The 23,069-nt window shown below is 34.2% G+C and overlaps 3 protein-coding genes across 5 annotated transcripts; 1 reads left to right on the top strand and 2 right to left on the bottom strand.

The window, feature by feature from the left end:
• The first annotated feature begins 821 nt into the window (after nt 1-821).
• On the top strand, nt 822-10,334 carry LOC125854867 (uncharacterized). Its single transcript, XM_049534453.1, has 18 exons — nt 822-1,160; nt 1,994-2,063; nt 2,354-2,983; nt 3,084-3,272; nt 3,413-3,526; nt 4,380-4,438; nt 4,674-4,740; nt 4,840-4,891; nt 4,997-5,089; nt 5,270-5,353; nt 5,488-5,894; nt 6,869-6,930; nt 7,740-7,809; nt 8,406-8,486; nt 8,584-8,685; nt 8,893-9,017; nt 9,222-9,342; nt 9,980-10,334. Exons 1-18 carry the CDS (start codon nt 1,093-1,095, stop codon nt 10,076-10,078), a joined length of 2,493 nt encoding a protein of 830 aa, XP_049390410.1. The 5' UTR covers nt 822-1,092; the 3' UTR covers nt 10,079-10,334.
• An 863-nt stretch (nt 10,335-11,197) lies between these two features.
• On the bottom strand, nt 11,198-15,680 carry LOC125856666 (protein TONNEAU 1a-like). 3 transcript variants are annotated; one of them, XR_007445549.1, is made up of 8 exons: nt 15,430-15,676; nt 14,142-14,274; nt 12,791-12,879; nt 12,565-12,687; nt 12,159-12,265; nt 12,054-12,079; nt 11,818-11,970; nt 11,198-11,384 (listed from the first exon to the last, which is right to left on the bottom strand). XR_007445549.1 is itself a non-coding variant. In XM_049536254.1 (8 exons), the coding sequence occupies exons 1-8, from the start codon at nt 15,514-15,516 to the stop codon at nt 11,339-11,341; spliced, it is 798 nt and encodes a 265-aa protein (XP_049392211.1). In that variant the 5' UTR covers nt 15,517-15,680; the 3' UTR covers nt 11,198-11,338. The 3 variants fall into 3 exon arrangements, 2 of the variants coding, with proteins under 2 accessions (XP_049392211.1, XP_049392212.1); XM_049536254.1 differs by having other exon boundaries at nt 11,818-11,974; nt 12,565-12,709; nt 12,783-12,879; nt 15,430-15,680; XM_049536255.1 differs by having other exon boundaries at nt 11,818-11,974.
• A 4,209-nt stretch (nt 15,681-19,889) lies between these two features.
• Nucleotides 19,890-20,783, bottom strand: LOC125855319 (50S ribosomal protein L10, chloroplastic). Its single transcript, XM_049535032.1, has one exon. It carries the CDS (start codon nt 20,704-20,706, stop codon nt 20,017-20,019), a length of 690 nt encoding a protein of 229 aa, XP_049390989.1. The 5' UTR covers nt 20,707-20,783; the 3' UTR covers nt 19,890-20,016.
• Between the last annotated feature and the right edge of the window lie 2,286 nt (nt 20,784-23,069).

A 23,069-nucleotide genomic window follows, 5' to 3' on the forward strand; every position in this document is an offset into this window, starting at 1 on the left:
AAATGATTTAAAGAATAATTTTGAGTTACGGAATATTTACTATGGAAGCAACTAGCTAGCATCGTACGAAGTTGCTCAAGATTGTCGGTTCGAATTATCAAACAACCTTCTTTTTTGGTGGAGTCATAGTCATGTTGAATATTGTAACCACCAGTATTAGATTTGTCAAAAAAATACCTTTTTTGTTTCTTTGGCATGCAATCACAAATCAATTTCTCCTTTTGTCCTAATTAGTCACAAATCAATCACTCATTTTGTCTTAATTTTTAGATATTTTAAGTGTAAAAATAAAAATTTCTTGAAAGAAATATATAAACTAAAATTGTAAAAGTCTAGCCAAAATTGACTATCTAGTAAAATCAACACCAATAATCTTTATAAAATAAAGAGAATTAAATAAAAAAAATGGAGCAAAAGGAAAAATTGCTATTTTTAAAAAATGAAACATTGATTAACACTCGTATTTTATCATAATATCTATATTAATTTGATTAGTATAGTATTAAGTCTTGAAAAATAATTTTGAAAATAAATAATTAATACTGAAAGTAAAACAAGAAAAATACATTTGTCTTTTCTTCCTATATTAAAAATGACAAATAAAAGTGAATGAAAAAGTTACTTTTATTTGACTAAAAATAAAATAGCAACAACACCATTTATTTTGAAACGAAACGACGGAGTAAAGATTTTGGTCCCCATAGTCATCGATAAGCAGAAAAAAAGTAAAGAGTTTTTTTTTTATGGAGTTTGGACAAAAGTCATGGGCCACCAATGGGGCCTTAGTTCATTTAACCTGATCCACCATCCCTGAGATCTCTCTTTCTTTCTCAGAAAATCTCTCCCCTTTTTCCTCACTCTCACACTCTGAACTCCGTGTTAAGGAATCTCACAGCACATACCGTCAGAATAACGTGACGCTAAACTCGCTCTCTTCCATGTGAGTATGGAGCATTTGAGTAGAATGCTAGCAAAAAAAAGTTGAAAATTCAGTTGAAATAGAGTCATTTTTCGGATTTTACGGAGAATTTTAAGGGGGAAAGAGGTTTGAATCAGTTTTGACGGTGAGGATTTTGGAGAATTGTTGTTTGTATGATGACGAAGACAAATGCTGAAACAACTGTGTTGAATCCTTGCATCATTTCTTTCGATCATAAGAGGTATACCTACAGTCAGTTCGTTTTTCTACCTTTTCACGTTGTATTTCTGTTTGTAAATCGTTTTGATCCATTGTATGAAGCTGCTGGATTCTGGATTACACTTCACCGGACCAAAAAAAAAATGATGATATGTAGTGCTGAAAATGAACTTATTTAGATTAGGCATAATATATAAACAGATACTCAAATTTGCCCTGAGCTGACAAGTTAACACTACAACTTATGAAACGATCATCTGGAAACCTCTAAAATGTATGTGTATTGTGTGTCCATGAGACACTGTGAGCACAAGTTGGAGTGTTTAGTTGTAGTTGAGGTGTCTAGATGTGTGCAATCAAAGTTGAAGCGCTTAATTGCTAGATGAGGCGAAGTTTGAGTACTTGTTTATGTATTATGTCTTTAGATTATTGTAATTCTGTTTTGATATATGAGTTTAAAGTGAGTGTTGATTAGTATGACCGCGATTTGAAGTGTTGAATAGCAATTTTGAGTGTTTGGTGAAGCAGTGGATACTAACTGAGTGTTTTCTCGATAAATTGTGTTTACTAATTTTATCAGCTATTGCAGAAGCTGCTGGCTGGTAAACAATTGAACAAGTGAAGTGGCTAACAGTCGGTTGTTGTGTTCAATTAGCTTGCATTGTCTTATTTTGATTTTTATAAAGCTGTCATGAAACTTCTGAAAAAATAAATTCCTTTTAAAAGATAATGCTCAATTATGAAGAAATATCTAATTTAATGTATTTTTTTGGGAACTTCTTCTAATCAAGATTTTTGTTTCAATCAAGCTTTCTTCTAAAAGAGTTTTTGACCAATGACTATCAATATGAACAGGGATGCTTATGGATTCTCTGTACGGCCTCAGCATGTACAAAGATATCGTGAATATGCTAATATCTACAAGGTACTATCTTGTCATGATTACAGGTTTTAGTAATTAATGTCCTATTTATTGGTGAGAAGTTTGTGTAAAGTAGAGAGAAGGGATAGAAGAAAGAAGAGCATTCAACTAAACGAATTTTCATCCAACTAATTAGCCACACAAGAAGCAGAAAAAAACCCAGCTGAACGATGTTGAGAATCTTGCGTCCATTGTACTTCTACCACAGTTCTCAGCAACCATGCAAAAACTTTCTTTGATTTATAGAAAAAAACATTTTTCTGATTGTTATAATCTGTTTGTGTTGTTTTTAGGAAGAAGAGGAAGAGAGGTCAGATAGGTGGAATGACTTTTTGGAACGTCAGGCAGAGTCTGCCCAATTGATCATAAATGGGGTGTCTGCAGACGGCAACTCCAGCAGACCTGATACTGGATCATTGTTGCAGAAGGCAAGCTCCTTTTCACAGAATGGAGATGAAGACAATAATCAAACCGTTGAAAAGTGTGGTTCTGAGGGTCATCTTGAAGGTGCAATAGAAAAGGATGATACAACAACCTCAGTTGTGAGAAAAACTCATCAGGCCCAAATATGGTCGGAGATCAGACCAACTCTACATGCCATTGAGGATATGATGAGCATTCGTGTAAATAAAAAGGTAAATTTGGCCAAAAATGAGCAAGACCGTGGTCTGCAGGAACATCCTCTTTCAGTTGAAGAGTCTGGTGCCACGAAAGGAGAATCTGAAGAGGACTCAGAAGACGAATTTTATGATTTAGAAAGATCAGAATCTATGGACAAATTAGATGTGGGTTCCATGCAAGATGTTTCTCTAAATGAAAATATTAGTCATTTGGCTACTAAATGTCAAGAGTCTTTACCATCTTGGAAAGAAGAACTGGAGTGTCTTGTTCAAGGTGGAGTACCCATGGCTCTCAGGGGAGAGGTTAGATAAAATGCTCAAAATCTTCTTATGGTGTTTCTCCTTGAGTTATCTGAGTTCATGCATCAGCTTTATTTGTATATTTTTGACACTTGCATCACAGCTTTGGCAAGCCTTTGTGGGTGTAAAGGCACGCAGGGTGGAGACCTATTACCAGGATTTGCTTGCTTTAGGCACTAAACCTGGTAATAATGCAGAGGATATAAGCACTGTATCAAAGGATGGAAGTTGTGTGGACTCAAGCATAGATACTGCATTTCTTCCTGAAAATTGGAGAGGGCAAATTGAGAAGGTCATTGAACATGCTACTTTTTTTTTTCTCTTTCCAACATGCTACTTATCGACCTTTTTTTGCAGTAACCACAACATTTTATATAGCTGTTGGGTTAGTATCCATTTTGGCTTCAATCTTGCCTTGCTCTTTTGACACAGGATCTACCCAGAACATTTCCTGGACATCCAGCTCTAGATGAGGATGGAAGAAATGCTTTAAGGCGTTTACTTACTGCCTATGCTCGGCATAATCCCTGTGTAGGCTACTGTCAGGTAATTCTATTGCTAGTGGTCTCTTACTCTTTTTTGTGGGTGGTAGTGCCCGACTAATTATGTTTGCTTTGATGCTTGACATTTGGATGGACCATGTGGCGTAAGACTTGGCAAATCAAAAATCATAAACTGGCTATCGATTGAGTTTTGGTATTAATTTATTGCCTTATTGGAGAGCTAGAAATATCTAGTGCCACATTTTTCTTTCTTGATTGATAACTGGTGCGAGGTTTTTTTCAGATATCTTTAGAGAAGATATAATGATAGTTGCTGAATTTTGTAATACTGCCCGAAGCATTCTTTGTCTTCAGTTGCTACATCACCAGTTTCTGATTGAATTTTATATTTTACGGTGTTGTTTAGATTCTTCTTTGAAATCTTCTCGCAATCACATAACAAAAGTTAAGATGTGTTTTGGGAAGCACCACATAAATGTTTTTTTTAATAGTGTTACCGGATAAAATTTCAAATGATAGCTGCCCCGCATTGGAGCTTCTGAGAGTTGGTAATAATTGTAGCCTGAATGAAATGTTTTGCACATTCTTTTGAATGCCTATCACTATTACCTAACAGGGAACCAAAAGATCATAAAAGAAAATCCGTGGGAGAACCTTTTTTCGAAAATTTTCTTACGAGTAAGATAGAACAGAAAGATATAAAGGGGGAAACTTTATATCATGATCGTAAACATGATGATACATTTCCAGTTCCATATGAAGGTCTTATTCTTTCAACTTGTGGTTCACCTGTCTGGGCAATACACAAGCTGTCTTTTTCTAAGTGGACTAGATTTTCTCAGGATCGTATCATTTACCCTTCGGTGTTTCTCAGTTTTGCTCGTTTGATAATGCAGACCATGAATTTTTTTGCTGGTCTGCTATTGCTTCTAATGCCCGAAGAAAATGCATTTTGGTATGTTTTGAACTTCATCTACATCTTGTTCTCCTACATGGATGTGTCTTCAATTATGTTCTACAAAGGTGCTTCTCAGTAGTTTTCCGCTTCCAAAAGGAAGAGGTTATAATTGCAATTCAGAGTTGGAACAACTTTTGTGTTCTTTAATACCTTGTACTTTAAGAGTTTTATTTGGTCTGAAGTGCAAAATGCGTTTCACTCCTGTGGAATAAAAATGTTGATAAACTTACAGGACTCTAGTGGGGATTCTAGATGATTATTTTGATGGCTATTACTCAGAAGAGATGATAGAGTGTCAGGTGACAATCATGTTTTGCTTCTACTTGCTGCAGTTCACATAAATTGCATTGTGAGAATATAAAGATCACAATTTTATTTGCTACACTCTCTCTCATCAGGTTGACCAACTTGTTCTTGAGGTGTTGGTGCGGGAGAAATTTCCAAAATTGGGTATGTCTCTTGTTCTCACTTTCTTAATTCAAGCTCATTTTCCAAATTTCTGTTGATTATATTGCTTGCCATGTGTTTGACTTCCCAATTGATGCAACCGTGCAGTTAATCATCTTGATTACCTGGGAGTTCAAGTAGCATGGGTTGCTGGACCATGGTTCCTCTCCATATTTATGAACATGCTTCCATGGGAAAGTGGTCAGTTGGTTTATCTTGCCTTGAAAATTCTGATCTATAGTAAGGCTGGTATTACATATTTATAGGTTTTAAGCTGATGAGATATTCAGTTTGAGGTCATTTGCCTGAACCTTCTTCTTGGCTCTTGAATTGTCTTACTGGTTATTTACCCCCTTTCTTATGTTTCTTGTTTGGTTTTAGTCCTCAGAGTCTGGGATGTACTTCTGTTTGAAGGAAACCGAGTGATGTTATTCCATACTGCACTTGCTTTGATGGAGCTTTATGGTAATTTTTTAAATTCATGAGAGTTGGAAAGTTTCTAAACATTGTGTTTACGCAAGCTTCTTTTCTTCTTTGCCATTGCTGTTCAATTCACTTGTTTGTGGAGCTCAAAAGTGATGTACTCATTTGTTATTCAGGACCTGCATTAGTTACCACAAAAGATGCAGGGGATGCAGTTACCCTGTTGCAGTCACTTGCTGGCTCCACATTCGATAGCAGTCAACTGGTGCTGACAGCCTGCATGGGCTATCAAAATGTTAATGAAGCTCGATTAGAAGAACTAAGAAATAAGCATCGACCAGCTGTGAAGGCTGCTGTTGAAGAGAGGTTCAAAGGACTTCGAGTTTGGAGGGACTGTCAGGGGTTAGCTTCTAAACTCTCCAGTTTTGAGCATGATCCTGGATCTGTAATTGTTGGAACCACTGGAACAGATAAAAAAACTGATGAAGTGATGAATAGTGATGCATCTAGTTATGTGGATGAATTTCACATGAACCTTAATGGTAATGTGGAAACACATTCTGCTCCAGATCTCCAAGAACAGGTAACTTTCTTCCTATTTTCCCATACATATACCATTGAAGCATGTCTTTTCAACTTTTTGCACCTCTTTTCCTGATCGTCTTTTATAATTCCTGGTTCACCTGCTTTATCTTCTTTTTGCTTAAATGGGGACTTCAGAATTTGTTTCATACAATTATCTGGAATGGCAGAATGTACTGAAATTAATTCTTCTTTCCAGCAGTATAGAATTATTCATATAGAATATGTGCTCATAGGTGAAATTTGGATGGTCACTAACAAAGTAAGGATTTTGGAGCAAGATACTACTCCCTTTAAGTAAATACTGCTTTAAATGGGAAACTATGAATGAATTGCCTGATAAAGCAGAACTTGACTGGGCAGTGAGCTTGATGCCTTATTTTGAAGGGAACTTCTCCTGGTTAGGAATTTTTATTAGAAGGACTAAGGACTGTCCTTGAAGCAGGACCTTTAATTTTTCTTTACACCAAATCGATTTAAGCTTAGTTTACAAATCAATATGTACCTAAGGTCGGGATGTACGAACAAATTGAAAAAGAGCGGATAAATTGGAGTTCATAACTATTAGAGTTTTAGTGATGGGGATATATGCAACTTTTTACTTAAAAGTGATCTAGCTTGCTAATGTAAGTAGCTTGCTGCACCAAGAAAATGAACGTCGATTGAATTTCTAATGGTAAAGCATGCACAAGTTTTCTCCTTCTACTTTCTTTTTAAATTGTTTTCATTTCCCTCCACTCCCTTTCTTTATTATCCTTTATATTCCTACTTCCAACTCTATTTTTGTCGGTATTATCCTTTTTTGTTTCATTTCATTCTGAGTTTATACAAGTGTGCGAGTAAGTGATCAGTTGTTCTGGAAATCCTCAAAGTTATATTCCCAATATCTGAATATCATAACCTATTGTTTGAGTTGGTCATCCACAATTCTGATTTCCATCTATTTTGCATACATTGCTACATGACCTTAATCAGGTGGTCTGGCTGAAGGTTGAGTTGTCCAAGTTGCTGGAGGAGAAAAAATCTGCTGAACTCAGGTGCATATTTCGTGTGTTCATGCTACTTTATCTAGTGAGGCAATATTGTGCAGGTTGACTTTTCCCAAAACTAGTCCTGGGAGAGTTGGAGTTCCAGTGTTAGCCTCTCTTTCCTTTGTGTTCCTTAGGAATGAGCTGATTTTGAAACAGCTAAGTAATATACTTTTGGGTAAATTTTCAAAAATTTATGATCTATGCTACAATCAAGCTGTAACCTATATCTGAAGCCAAATGTTTTACTTCGGCTGCATCAACAATGACCTCTTTTTCATAATTTAAGTAAAAGGTAGAAGTGAAAAAAGAACTGAGGCCATGTCTCTGCCCTTTCTGCTCATCCAAATCCTGCTTCTTGTGATTTTCTACCACCGTTTCTCCTTATTCTTGTCCTTCCCGTAGCGCTGTCAAGATTCAGGTTTGGGGCAGTGAGACCAGATTATAACATGGGAAAGTGGTGCAAATTTAACTATTCAAAACGTAATTAGGTTCAGCTATAATTGTCTCTAGGGCGAGGGGGATCTCATCCCTGCCAGTGTCAAGCTCACTGCAAAAAATCGCAAAAACTCTTATCCAAGAAACGGAAAATCATGATGTTTGCTGAGTGGCAGTTCAATTGTCCATTTAGGGAACCTGTTAAACTGTAGAAGGTTTCACTGAAGTTGAATATTTCTCAACTTCTGTTGCAAATCTAATTTGAGAGCTTTCATAATGATGAAATCTTTTAACTTTTTGTGTGTATAGGAAGCTAAGGGAACTAGATCTCATATTGATTGGGGACTGATCCTTTTCCTCAATTTTTCCCATGTCCACAGAGCTGAGGAGTTGGAAACAGCGTTGATGGAGATGGTCAAGCAGGATAACAGGCGGCAGTTGAGCGCACGGGTACTTAAGAAGCTGCTTTATAAATCAATTATGTGCTTTCTTCAGAGCAGGAAATCATATCCCCAGTTCATCTCCTACCAAGTACCAACCCCCCAAAACAAAGGAAAAATAATAGCCCAGCTGCCAGTCCATTCCTTCAAGCTTGCATTTATGCGCCTTTCCTGTTTATAGAGCTGCTCTAACATTTATAATTTCCTCCTGCTTACATTGATATCCCAGATTGAACCTCATTCCTGACAGTAAATACAACTTTCATCCTGAATATACACCTGAACCACATTCATCGATAAATAACACAATGTACCATGAATCCTTTTGGCTTACTGTGAGTGTGACTATGTGCTTCCATACATCTTTTCGGTATGGATAGAAGACTTGAGGAATTTCTAGATGGTTAGCACAATAGACTGCATCACCATTACCTGCTGTGCATTGGGATTTAGAGCTTTTATATTTATTTGCTTTAGTCTTTTTTTACTCATATTCTGCTTCATAATATGTTGATTGCTTTTTGGCATATATCGTCTTCCTTTTCCTTGAGAAAATTGAATTTATCACAATTACATCTGAACATTGGCATTTTCTGTTGGACTCAGGTTGAGCAATTAGAAAGACAGGTTTCTGAGCTTCGAGAGGCCCTTGTTGCTAAGCAAGAACAAGAGAATGCCATGCTTCAGGTGACAATTTTTGTCACTTGTTTTGTTTGATGATGCATTGTAACATTATCTCCTAATCTCTCTTTCTTTAAATTTTGGGTTTATCTATTTATTGTAGGTTTTGATGAGGGTGGAGCAAGAACAGAGGGTAACAGAAGATGCTCGTATATTTGCTGAACAAGAGGCAGCAGCTCAAAGACATGCCTCTCAATTGCTACAGGTTTCTTCTATGATCCAATTTTGTGGTGTATCATTTTGATTTCTAGTTCTTAATCTGGGAATTCTTACTCAGCCGGATTCTTTGTGATTTTCTTCTCAAACCTATCTAGTTCATGATTTCATGCGTGATGGTGGAATTTGAATTGGAAATATGACATTTGTTGGCTGATATATTGAACATCCTGTGTGTCATTGCAACAACCTGCAGGAAAAGTATGAAGAAGCCATTGCTTCCCTTGCTGAGACAGAAAAGAGGGTGGTTATGGCAGAATCGATGTTGGAGGCTACCTTGCAGTACCAATCTGGACAAGATAAAGTACTACCCTCTCCAAGGTATATACGCATACTTACATGTTCTAATTTTGTCGTGTTATTAAACACTATGCCCTGGTGATCGTGGTGTTATTTACTCCAACTGCTTCATTGGTTGCCAAAGGACAATACATGCCTATGTATGTAGTAATAAGAAAAACATACCGCCTTCATTAATGCATAGCTTGTATTTTGTCTAACATGGAAGAATATGTTCTTTTATAGATCTACGCAGCAAGTTTCATCTCCTGTAGGGGGCAACCAAGAATCATCACTAGAGATACCTGCTAGAAAGATCAGTTTGCTCTCAAGACCGTTTGGACTTGGCTGGTGTGACAGCAACAAGGTATGTTCTAAAGTTTCTCCAATTTAGGGATGAAACCTAGTTGATTGGGTCATCACCTCTCTAGCAGTTATTAGACATCACATGTGCACTTGTAAGACTGCCAGACTCCTCCAACCTACACGATTTTTGATAGATATATAACTAAATACTAATGAAATCGTCATATATTTTCCTACTTTCTTGTGTAATATATCCATGTAACACATACGTAATTCCAAAGTGCAAAAGAAGTTTGGGATGCAATTATCCCTTTTAAAGAATTAGCATTTGATAGTATAACCGCAGATTATCTTACAGAAAAGTTACATAACCCCAGTCTCTCATGTGGTTGAAGTTGTAGTAGTAGTATGACTTTCGTAAAACAACATACCCAGTGTAATCCCACAAGTAGTGATGCACTCCTACCTTAGTGAGGTAGATAGGTTGTTTTCAATAGACCCTCAACTCTCAAAAGAAAAGTTTCAACAAATCATAATTGCAATAATGTGACAATAAAATAACAAGATACAAAGCAGATGAGACAACATATAGTAATATACACTGAAAAATATATAAGTTTTCTCGTTTCTTTGTTCCTTAACAGCCAAACTAACGGGCTGGCTCTAATATCTGGCATAAAAATAATTGAGTGAAACAGGGGAAGCAGGCCGAGGAGGTTAATGACACCAAAACTGTGAATGAGGAGCAGAAGGAAATAAATGATCATCAGTTCGAGAAGAAAATACAAGAGGCCTAAAGATGCAGATTCATATAATGACGCCAAATGTCGAATGCCCTCAATATTGGTCACTATATTTTTATAAGAGAGGTGATAATTTTTGTATTCTGTTGCTTATTCATTAAAGTAAGACAATAATCAGTAAAATGGTGTAAAGAAAAAAAAGGGCATTTCGGTTACTGTATTTGTAAAATCATTCTCAATCTTATGTATTTCTCCCTTCAATTGTAAATCGTGCTGGGTGCCCAAGTTGTACAATCACTTGATGACAAAGTATGGAAGAAATTACTAGTCCCCTCATCTCCACCCCGTTAATGCTTATACTATAGCAATTCTCTATTATTATAATTTTCCGACAAAGGGTTCGAATGAACATGTGTTTCCACACCTGTAGGGAGATACAGCTCTTACACATATTCATCCGTACAGACTATTTACAATGTGAAACATACTTATATGTAAAAAAAATACTTGTCTTAAATCTCAACCCATAATTATAAAAATATAATAAGATCATCTTTATCAAAAATAAAATAAAAAATATAATAAGATCATATAAAGAAAAACTTCAAAGGTTGAAACCTTCAAGTTTGGCCTCTGGATAGTTTTCAGTTGTAGGAAAGAAAGAGGCAAAAAGAACTAGGTAGCCCTCGTGTCATAGTTAGGGGTTAGCTAATGTGATTATTGTTCGTGAGCTTCAAACTTCTTTTTTTTGGTATTTTGTGAAGCTTACCCCCTTTCTTCTTTAATTTTCAAGATATTTACCTAAACTATTACCTTCTCTTTATATTAAAACACACCTCAATGTTGAGATAATCTACACGCGCTAGCTATGGATTGAGATGGGTTTTAATACAAGTTTAGATGGGTAAAAAGAGAGAACAATGAATAGTTGAGATACAAAAATCACAAAAAGGTGATAATTTAGGTATTTAGGCATCCACCTCAAAGCAATCATTGTTCCATGAAAATATGAATGGGTCGGATATAGCATTACCCATTATGAATCCATTCATATGCCAGCACTAAGAACCGTTAATATGACAAAAAATTGCATTAAAAACACCGCTTGCTTAGCCACACAAGGGACATCGTGATAGGGGGAGAGAACAAAAATGAACAAAGAAAAAAGAAAGGAAAATGAGAAGCACACACAAATTACTACAAGCAATATTGTATATAAATCATACATAGCGTACATTAGAACATTGCATTTCTACGTTGAAGGATATCATCAATTCCCATATAATTAGTGATTTGGAGACGATATAATCTCATCTATTCGATCCTGCCATCATCCTCAGAAATGCCATCACCTCTGTGCCTGCAAAATTCAGTTGAGATACCACTCAATTTTCTGGACAGTAATTTAAAGGATGACAAACGACGGAGACATCAACAAAAGGAAAAACTACTCTGAATGTTTTTCAATAACTTCCGCAGCTTATCATCAGTTCTTGGCAATCACTTATCACGATGATATACTTGAACTTCCAATGACACTCATGTAACAAACTTCTACTAGGGTGTACACAGACCTTACCCTTACCTTGACATGTAGATGTAACAAACATCTACTCTATCAAATAAAATGGGAGGACTTTGCAAGCATAGTAATGTCTTTGAGGGGAGCACTTAAAAAACATGATTTTTTTGGCACTATAATCCACAAAAACTGAGGACTCATTACAATCCAACAGATAATTACATTATAACCAAATATGTAATTTAAGTCCTTTGAGAGTTTAAACACTGACCGCCATGAAGTGGTAAGGTTCCGAGCTTTTCTGTCCAATTGAAGGTTTTCTAAGGCAGATGAGGCAAGCATTACATCTTGCGAAAGCTCTTCATTTTCATATCTCCAGTTGTATTCATCTTTCCTATATCCGGATATAGATGAACCTGCCCTTCTGTCTAGAAACTCAACAATATCAGAAATTCATGCTACGGGAATTAACTGCCAGAAAGGGGGAGGGCCAGCTAGATTACTTACCAGATGACTGCGCAGCAGAACCTGGCCTGTGGGGTAAAATGGTTCCAAGTCAATTTTAAATCCAAACAAATGAGTAAAAGAAGTGATAATATTTTATATGTTAACCTTCCCAACGGAGGTAACCCCCCGGCAACTGAAGATGAAGAAGGCTTCCTAACATTCCTAGCTTCAGTGTTGGACAGAGATCCAGCACCCTTTGCTTGAGAGAAGTTCTGGGAAAAAATAAAACAAAATTAGAAACATTACTTGCTATTATTTCTAGTAGACACACTTTTGCATACTGACCCACATAGTACAGGAAACTGTTATTTGCAAATACTATAATAAAATTATTTACACAAATTAACACCTCCAACCATCTGGAATAACAGCAACAACACAGCCAGAACATTGGAGATCCCAAAAGCAGAACAACAATTAGTTACTACCAACTAAGTTTTTATATCAATTTTTATATATTGATACACTTCTTTATACATGTCAATCAATAACTAACGTTTATATGTCAAACCTCGTATTTCAAGAATCCTTCAAGAACATCCAAAAGCAACGGAGCACTGTCACCATTCCTGTTAAGATCATATCCATTCTTGCTGCTGAATTCTTTTAGCTCAGATTTCCATGACTCCTTTGGCTGCACAATCACACAATGGGTTCTTTGTAATTAAAACTAAATATTGACAAGACTTTGTGAAAGGTATTATAAACTCACACCGGAGAGCACAGTACATGATTACCAAGTTACACTCTGGCAAATACACCTTAAGTGTGTGGTTTAATTGAGCCCAATCCAAATATTCACATATAAGTGCAGTTAGTAGCCTTCCTGCACACAGAACAACTGTTAAAATGAATAAGCAAAGTGATCTACTATTCGAGGATCAAGGATGTATTAAATTTTAACACTTCTTAGACCTAAAACACAACTATGTTGATGCATTGATCATAAGATGTACGGACTGCAAGAAGAGGTACATTATCATCCCAGTTAGATTCAATTAAGACATGTCTAGAAACCTTTGAGAAAATTCTAAAGTAACCAGAGAAGTTTTACTTCAAGGGGTATAGCCCTCAAAATTTAGTATTTTTTTGTAAATGATGTTGCTTTTTGTATATTCAGCTAAGACATTCTTTATGAAGTTGCCAAGACCATATAATAAGAATCCATTCCCCCAACCAATGTGAAATTCTCTACACACCCTCACATGCCCAGCTAGATATTTGGAGCATTGACAATATAATGAGGGCCAAATAGTGAGTAAACCAAGAATAGTTATGAGTTTGGCTTAAGAATGTGAAGGAAAAAGAGGTTTTGGGAATATATTTTAAGCATGATTTAAATAGTGTTTAAAAAGCAATCAAAAAGAGGGAAAGAAACACTAAAAGATGGAATGAACACATTTCACTAGTTCTCTGACATAAAATGCCAAAAGTTGAAATATTAGACTATGTAGGGGTTTAGTAGTTAATTTAGGGCTTAGTAGTTACGGAGAAAAGATATATTGTCAAGTACTAAACATATTATTATCATGCTCCCAGACATTTGCATTTCAATATGTTTACCTGAGATAAATCAAAGATTATTTACCGTTTAGACATGGAAGAAAAAATGTACACTCTCTAGTATTTTCTCCAAGACTTTTTAGTGTCTTGGAAACATTAAATTTGATATTGGAGATTATAATTTGTTTTGGATATCTTATTTCATCACAAAATACAAACTAAATGAATCTGAAATAGGAAAGTAACATATTTGTTGGGAAAGCAAAAGGTGTAGCCATCTGCAAGTTAGACATAGGTTTATCAGGAGTGAGATTCACAGAATCAGATCCTAAAAAAGATATTGAATTTCTAGGTCTGAAGAGCTGGCAGAGGTTGTTCGACCAAATGTCAATCCAGACAACAGATTGTGACTTTTAATAGACGGTCTGCTGCAGTATATGAAAAGCACTCAGCTTTCTGATATATATTACCAAAGTCGATAAAAATGTTCTAGAGAAGATAAGTATGTCTCCTTCCGTCTTTAACACAAAAATTTGCAATGATTTAAGCAAAAGACCAACAAAAAGGACAAAAATAAAAAATGACCTGAAGGTGAGTTATGGAGTTGTTTTGCCTGATCATTGCAGCTACCCAATAGCGCAGGAGGCAAGGTTTCATCCTTCTCAATTACCCTATCCTCGTCTTCAATTGCCTCAAAAACGCTTGCTCTAAGTTCAGCCTACAAATTGTCACACCATAAAAATATGTAAAATTTGAAAAATATCTTATACAGAATACAATCTACAACAAGAAAAGAATGACCCAATTCAAAGGAAGCAAATGTGATCAACAATTAGAGATCATCAGTTTGTAGTTTTTACTACAATTATGTAGCTAAAGGATGAAAACAACATGTTAGACTAGATCAGTTCACTGCAAGAATAGGCTTTTTGTACAAATGGGTTCCTTTCTTTTTGTTTTTGTATAGGGGAACCCCTGATCATGTAATCACAAGCATTGTCTTAGTGCTTGGTTATTGTTATTTATAAAATAAAAATACAATTTCCAAATACATCCTCCTTTCATGGATTCTACAATCCACACTATCATTGAAATAATAAAGAGTTGCGCATTGAGAACCATGAGGTCTCAAGTTCGAATTCCAGAGGCGGCAAAATAGTACTCCCTCCGTCCCTCCATCTCAATTAAAGTGTCTTACTTTCCTTTTTGGTCTATCCCGAAAAGAGAGTCTCTTTCTGTATTTAGTAAGTTTTCCAATTCCAACATCTTCCATAGAACGTTTAAGAACACAAGATTTAAAAGTACTACATACATCTTTTTAAGTTAAAACCACAAAATTCAAATGTTTCTCTTGCTTCATAAACTTTGTGCCCAATCAAACTAAGACACTTATGAGTCGTTTGGTTGGAAACAAGTTATCTCGAGATTAATTATCCCGGTATAAGTTATTCCACCATGTATATGAGATAACTTATCTCATCACTAAGGTATAGATAGTGGAATAAACAATCCAAGGATTAACTAATACCTCCAACTAAACACAGTATAAAATAATACTGCATTTTCTCCTGAGATTATTAATTATTATATCTTATAACTCCCACCAAACACCTCCTTAAAGGGCCGGAGGGAGTAGGTGACTTATTTCCATGCATTTGGCGGAGTTACTTGGTACTTGAAATGAGTCAAGCTGCTCATAAGCTGGCTCGGACACCGCGATTAAAAAAAAAAACTTAAAAACTAGAAATATCATAAAGCATTGATACGTAACAACCAGATCGGATCCTAAGATCATTCTACGTCAATAAATAAATAAATTATAAGCAAATACATTTAAAAAATGAAAATGTAGATGAGAAAAGGGGTTAATTACTCGGATCTTAGCGAGTACGCCTTTCTTCTCTAGGGTTCGTGTAACGAGGGTTTTGAGGTCCATCATTTCTCTAGTATAATCGTCCATTTCTTCAGATTCTTCTTCTTCTGCTGCTGCTGCTTTGAGAGGGGCTCTGTACAGTTTGGTAGAAGTAGAAATGCTTACTCTTTGCTTCTCTGCTGTATTCGAATGGCTTTTTCTCTTCTCTTCTCGGAGAAGACAAGTTCGTTTTTGCCCTGTTTGTATTTGAGAGATTATTTGGTTTTGTTAGTAGTATATACTATATAATGATGAAAAATATATTTGAATAATAGTGTTTTTGCGAGTTTATTTTCTGAATTATTATAGGTGTTTGTGGATTAATTACAAGTGTACGAAATTAATGAATTAGTTATCATATGAATGAAATTTTATGCCAAATTAATGTCTTTAGTCGATTATATTTAAATAATACTTAATCTAGTTAATATTGAGGATTATTTTAAAAAATAATCAATAATAATTTATGTAGAAGATTCAAAATATAAAATTCACCAAAAAAATGATTTTTATCTCAAAATTATTTATGCTTGTCCAGCGTACCAAATAACAGCTAATAAACATGCTATGAAAGTAAAGATAACTATCACATCTCTTAAATTTTGAGCCTAAAAATAAACTAAATCATGTTAAAAGACCTTTTTTTAATAGGTGTTATATGGTTCGAATTTAAATTAATTGACATTTCAATATAAATATCATGAATGCAAAACCAAAATAAATCGTTAATGAAAGTACGAAAGTAAAAGTTATTTGATATATTTACACCAAAATTAATAATTGCATGTTATTTGTTTGTATACACTATATAAAATCACTTAATTATAATTATTTAATGTATACTATTATCTTAAAATCACTTGAATTCTCGTTATATATGCTATTTAAAGAAGAATTCGGCCACAAAAAATTATTACAAGACATCTAATATATATATATATAATTCGGAATTGGATTTGTGATGTCTAGGTAATATAGTTTTTCTTCATGTTCTTATTCTATAGAACGCTATTACTATTTTGAAATTTAAATATATATCTTTTGGACTTGATGCTAAGTTTAAATACTTTTAAATTTTAATATTAAAAGTTGTAATTTATAGTATTTTTATACAGTCCTTTAATATCTGAATTTCATATTACGATAGAAATTTTTGTCATTTGTAGATTAAGATTTATAGTTTTTGATCCATTTTGTTGGTTTTATAATGTAAAATAATTTAATTTTGTTGATTATTTGGAATGAATACCACAACAATGAAGTCCAAGCAATTCCAAGGTGGAACAAGGCAAGAAGAGTTGGAAACTGAGGGTTGAGAGTAATACTTTATTCTGTCTCATATTAGTTGTCAACTTGTCTTTTTTTTTGAGAGTTAAATTTTGCGAAGTAATAAAAATTGTATTCAGTGTGAGAAGATTGTCCATACTGTATGAAAGAATATTATATTAAAAAACAATTAGTTACTTCTATTATTAACTAGTAAATCTTTGTAGAATAGTATGTATTAAAAAATTTATAATAACATGCAATTGCAAGTATTTATTCATTAGATATACGATTTATTAATGTGGCGCCTTAGAATGTACCAATACCTTGTTTATGAACTATGAATTAGCTTATTTGGTAAAATTGTATAAGAGTTGAGAAATTTTGATAGTTTTCACAGATTGTGGAACTTTTTTATTTATGAGAAAAAAATATAATTTAAAAAATTCAAATTACATATCTAAACAAAATTTCAACGTCAAATAATAAATCATGTCCAAACCAGTCCTTAGTCGCAGTGAGCAATGATGGCACAAATCATGTAGGAACAGCCGAACAGAGTACAATGTCTTCATAATGAGAAAGGACTTAAAAAGGCAGTAACAGAATTCTGTATTACAGCCTCCAGTTCAATACTGATCATTTTTTTATGATACACATTACAACAACAATAAAACATATCCAGTGTAATTCCACGAGTAGAGTCCAAGAAAGGTGGTGTGTGCGCAGACCTTAACCCTACCGAAGGTAGAAATGTTGTTTCTGATAGGCTCTCATCTCTCGGATCAAGTAAAGCATTTCAAAGAAGGTCATGATACACATTAATGAAACTGAAATACCTACAGAGCTTCATAAGTGAAGCTTTGTGAAAAGAGTTCGCCGTTCATCTAAGATAAGTTAGATAGGCAGAAGGAAATTTACTCCTTCTGCACAAATCAATGTTGTAAAGATATGACATCTAGGTCTAACTCAACCCCAAAAGTTAGCTCACGTGGGAAGGATTACTCAAGTCCATATAAGCAGACCACCACTCCATTCCCCCGACCAATGTGGGAATCTGTCAATGAGATACAACGGATTTGTACTAAAACTTAAGCATCAGAACTCTAGAGAAGTCCTCAAAATTATATTCACAGCACAAATATTATATGTTGAGATGAAACTTCAACCGAGAGTTGAAACAGAGTTTAGTGCATGAATGGCAAGTCAAACAAGAACCAACAGAATAACCTCGCAAGGTAGAAACAGAAGGCGGAACTATTCTAAAAAAAAAAGAATATTTGGGGAAGGAAGTGCGGTCATTTTCAGGTGGAGTTGCTATGGAGGAGAATCTCAACATCAAAGATATACCCTGAGACATGAAATTTCTTTTGTTGCAGAAGAGCAGTGAAAGGAGAGTTCATATAGTAAAGGCTGGATGAACCGATGGTCATCAACATTTTCTTGGTTTTCCGGGTATTGGCTAAAAAAAAAAAACAAGCAGCATAGTGCAAAGGTAAGATCTCTTCACCAGCATTTCAGACTAGGCCTTTGCTTATGTTGATTTCTCATATTAGCATCAGAATGTTCAAAAGTAATAAGTAATACTGATAACTTGTGATTAGTCCCTTGTCTTCACATTTTGATGGAATAATCTTGCCCTATTTTAGACGTGAACCATCAGTAGAACTGTGCATCTCATAGAGCACAAAGTACCATTATGTAGTGGGGAAGTAAATCTTTGGTATCATCAAGAATGGTAGAATATCCTTGCACACCTAGTACTTTGTTATGTCTAAACCTACAAAAAGGCATACTTATCTCAAATTGTTGTCTGCAACAATAAACCTGACGCCTATCTGTGCAGCCCATTTAGAAGAATCCAAATCTCCAAAGTCTTCAACAGAAACTTATTCTCAACAATGGTCAGGTATGTTCTGACATAGAATAAAACCAAAAGTTTCTTCACTTACTGAAAATGATTCAGCTTTTAACGTTTGCTTAACCATCTGGAGAATCCAAATCCCTGGAGCCTCTAAAGGTCGTAGCTTTTCCAAAGCAGAAGTATAGGCATGCTTTGACATAGGAAAAAATGCAATCTTGTTCATCCATTCAAAATCAGATGGCTTAAGTGCCAGATCAATGTCATTGCTTCCTTGTCCTCCTAATAATATCTCTCAGAGGCCTTTAACTAATTCCAGTCAACAACATTGAAGTTCTACTATAACAACTAGTCCATCCTTTCCCCAAACAAAAGGCACTGAACTTATTTCTAAAGAGAAATCATCCACCAGATTATAGCCACGCAAAACTAAAGTAAGTTTTGAAATGCTGAAAGGGGAAAAGAGGAGATAAAGGACTGAGTGACAAAGCCGGAAGATTCAGCCCTTTCAGTTACAAAGTGGAAGATGTGTCTCATAAGAGGTAGGATTGCTGTTGCTGCTTCTTTTTAAAAAAAAAATATTCTACCCTATTTTACTACATAGGAAGGGGAGAGTTTGGTACAATGGCAAGAGTTGCTGCCCAATTCACCAAGAGGTCACGGTTTAAGCACAGAAACAACCTTTTGCAGAAATGCAAACAAAGGTTGCTAACAATAGATGCAATGTGGTCCGGCATTTCCCAACAACAACAACATACCCATAGAAATCCCACAAAGTGGAGTATGGGAAGGGTAGAGCGTATGCAAACCTTACCTATACCTAGTGGAGGTACAAAGGCTGTTTCCAAAAGACCCTCAGCTCAAGTGAACTAAATTAAAGTACTAATGAAAAGGGAAAACGACAGTAAGGAAAGCATGACAACTAGTAATAGTTAAGCACTGCAGAGGATACATGCAAGGAACAATAACATCAACAATATAGTGCGATCATCTAACTATAATAAACAACCGATGGCAACATGTAACAAAAGCAAGAAACTGCATGAATAAAGCTACAGTCCTCCAGCCTACCACCAAAGCCCAAACTCCTCAAATAGTGAGAGCTTAGTGTACCGAGCTGCACTTTTCATGTTTGACAAATATAGTGAGCTGGAGCAGGAAGACAAACTATTTCTTGGTTCAGTGATAATGGAAAGTGCAGACAGTACATTCCACAGAACACAAATCCTCTCAAACAGTCATGAAGTAATCCAGTTAATTATCCGCCAAATACGAGGACACTAATTAGAACAAATGGCAAAGGATAAATTCATTCTACCAAAAACATAAAATTTACAAAATTCCATCTTTCATAAAAATTTCAAATATTGAACCAAATTGACAATAACATTAACTTACCATATCCAAGAATTACAACAAAATTATTGACTTCCACCTTCTTCCTCCTCCAATTTCTTTACATAAGCCTTAAGCACCATAACCAAATTCCTTGCTGGAGCTTGAATAGTCCCAACAACAGCTGACGCCGGTCCTTTCAAAGACCCAAGAAGCTGTGAATAAATCTCAGCTCTTGTAGGCAAATTCTCAAGCACCTTAAACTCATCAGGTCCATAAAATTTCCCTTCAAAAACCCCACCAGTAAAATCATTCTCTTCCAATTTCTTCTCCCTTAGAAAAGTCCTATAAGGTTTCAAAGCAGCTGGGATTTCTTCACTATGAACAAATAACCAAGCATTCATTCCTTTCATACATGGTTTCAATGCTTCCCATTTTGTCCCTTCAATTGCTTTAAGTACCAATGTGTTCTTAGCAACAAGAAGCTTTGTTGTTTCTGGGAGTTGAGCCCTAAGATCTTGAAATTGCTTAACTGTTAACCCCTTGTAACTGATTCCAGCTAAGAGATAACAATCTTCAAGCTGCTGCTTCACTGTTTCGACTGTTTCTTCTTTCTTGGCTCTGCTAATGGCTGAACGGATAGTTAGAGTTCTGGATTTGGATTTGAGGTGAGAATTGGAATGGGGGATTATGAAGGGATTGTTGAAGTGGGATTTCAGGGAAAATGGGTAAGAGTGAGAGGAAGAGGAAGGTAAGCTGAAGAGAGCAGCCTCCATTGATGATAGCTTGAGAATTGGATTGCCTTATCTTTTGTGCGAAGATAGAATTTTGGGGTATTTTATGAACTTTGTGTTTTTTAAAATATTTATGTCATACCAAACAAACCATTAAAGAACCTAAGGCAAGGTAGGTATAATATTTGTGTATATTTTATCATTTTTAAATTTAACTTATAAAATTATATTTAATATATAGGTATTATCATTAAAATTGTCAGAGATGGTTTGATACGAGGGAGAAAAGATAATAATTTGATAAAATGCAAAATCCTTTTATCTTATGTTTAATTATATTTAGAGGTATTAATGATATGATTTGATTAATTATTTTAAACATATTATACCATATCAATTTTATGATTATCCCAAGGTGCATATTAAACTTTTAAAAAAAAATTATAATAAGCATATTGATTTTTCTTTGATATCGATATGTTTCAATAATTTTGCTTGAATTCGATAGTAGAGTCATATTATGTATAACTAATGCAATATTATATACTTTATTTGATATTAAAGTATGTATAACTAATATATGGAAATATCAAAATATGTGATATTAATAATGCAAAGATTATTAAGTCATGCATTAGCATAATTAAAGACACAGTTGCTCGGCAATTTTTTTTTTTATATTATTTTACTATATTTGTTGAAAATACTTCTATAAACAAAGATTTTTTTTGTTTGAAATTATGTATACATGTTATTTATAATATATCGAATTAAATATTAAATAAAAAATAATGTCAAATATAACTAATACAAATATAAACAATACTCGTATTACTAAAATTTACCATATTCAATATTAATTTTTTATACACCCGATCAAACCATCCTTAAGTAGTATATATTAGGTATATACTTCAATCGTACTAATAAATTAGTTTACTTGGTACATATATGTATACATAGATCTATAACTTTATCAATTAAAAATGTTCACTTAAAATAAATTTCAAAGAGTCAAAACTATGCAAAAATCAATTTCATTTTTTTTTTTGAATGTAACGAAAATCATAAGTGACATTTTTATCACTTCTTCTACTCAAATTCTAAACTTTGTTTGAATCGTCGTTACGTCTCATTTCATAATATATCGTATTATATTATATTAAATTGTTTTAATAAATATAATATTTAGATAGTTATATTCTTTTTCGTGTTGCATAATATCACACATTCATAATTTGAATGATAAATCTATAAGAAATTGTAGGATACTGAGTAGAACTACTATGAAAAAGGTAAAATAAATACTAAAATAAAATTANTTTGTCTCAGGAAAAAATTTAAAAAATTGTTAACAGATTCAAAAACAAAATTATGCTTGAACGTGAAAGCAATTTTAACTTTTGAACTTGCATTATGATTTTCTTCAATTGATAAGTGAGAAACTTCATAGTAAAAATAGATAATATGTAAGCTTATATATAGTTCTTTTATGTTATAGAAGTTTATATAGAATATCAAAATATGAATTCTTGGAATTGAGTACCATAATCATTTTCTGCACAATGAATATACCTACTATATGTGTATATGTTCAATATAATCGGAGACAATAACTTTGCAGAAACATAAACAACAGAGTTTAAAACATGTACTCAAAAAAACATAAGCATAAATTAATGACTATAAAAAAACATATCAGAATATGTAACAATACAATGAAATGAAATAGAAAGGAAAAAATTGAGTCCATTGAATGCACAGTGTCTCCTTAAGAAAATCATTCCTCTCTAATACCCAAGGTTTAAAGAAATAGATTTTTTCAGGATGGAACGATTTTATTCACCAGCGTATTGATACAAAAACAATGGTGTCAGTGAACCATTCAATAAGAGCAAAGTACATGAATATTTAACTATGCAGAAGAAGAAGAAGAAGTAGTTCAGAAGTTTCGTTCTTTTAAAATGAGAGGAAATCCCTCTATTTATAGACAACAAAGGGTAGTGTGAACAAATGTTTATTGTGCCTTATCGAAAAGGTCACAACTTTTTGGAAAAGTCACAACCCTTCGGAAAGGTCATAACCTTTCATAAAAGTCACAACTTTTTATGAAAAGGGAAGGCTAGTTTTGAAAATTAATAAATTAAAAGAAAATCATGGCTTGTCGTGGTGCCACATAGATGGGCTTAGGGTTCTCTGATTATATTTAGAGGTATTAATGATATGTTTTGATCAGTTATTTTAAACATATTATATCATATAAATTTTATGATTATTCCAAGGTGCATAGTTAAACTTTTAATTTTTTTTTTTATAATAAGCACATTGATTTTTCTTTAATATCATATGTTTCAATAATTTTGCTTGAATTCAATAGTAGAGTCACATTATGCATAATTAATGGA

The sequence above is a fragment of the Solanum stenotomum genome, chromosome 2 (assembly GCF_019186545.1).
Source record: "Solanum stenotomum isolate F172 chromosome 2, ASM1918654v1, whole genome shotgun sequence".
Classification (NCBI taxonomy): domain Eukaryota; kingdom Viridiplantae; phylum Streptophyta; class Magnoliopsida; order Solanales; family Solanaceae; genus Solanum; species Solanum stenotomum.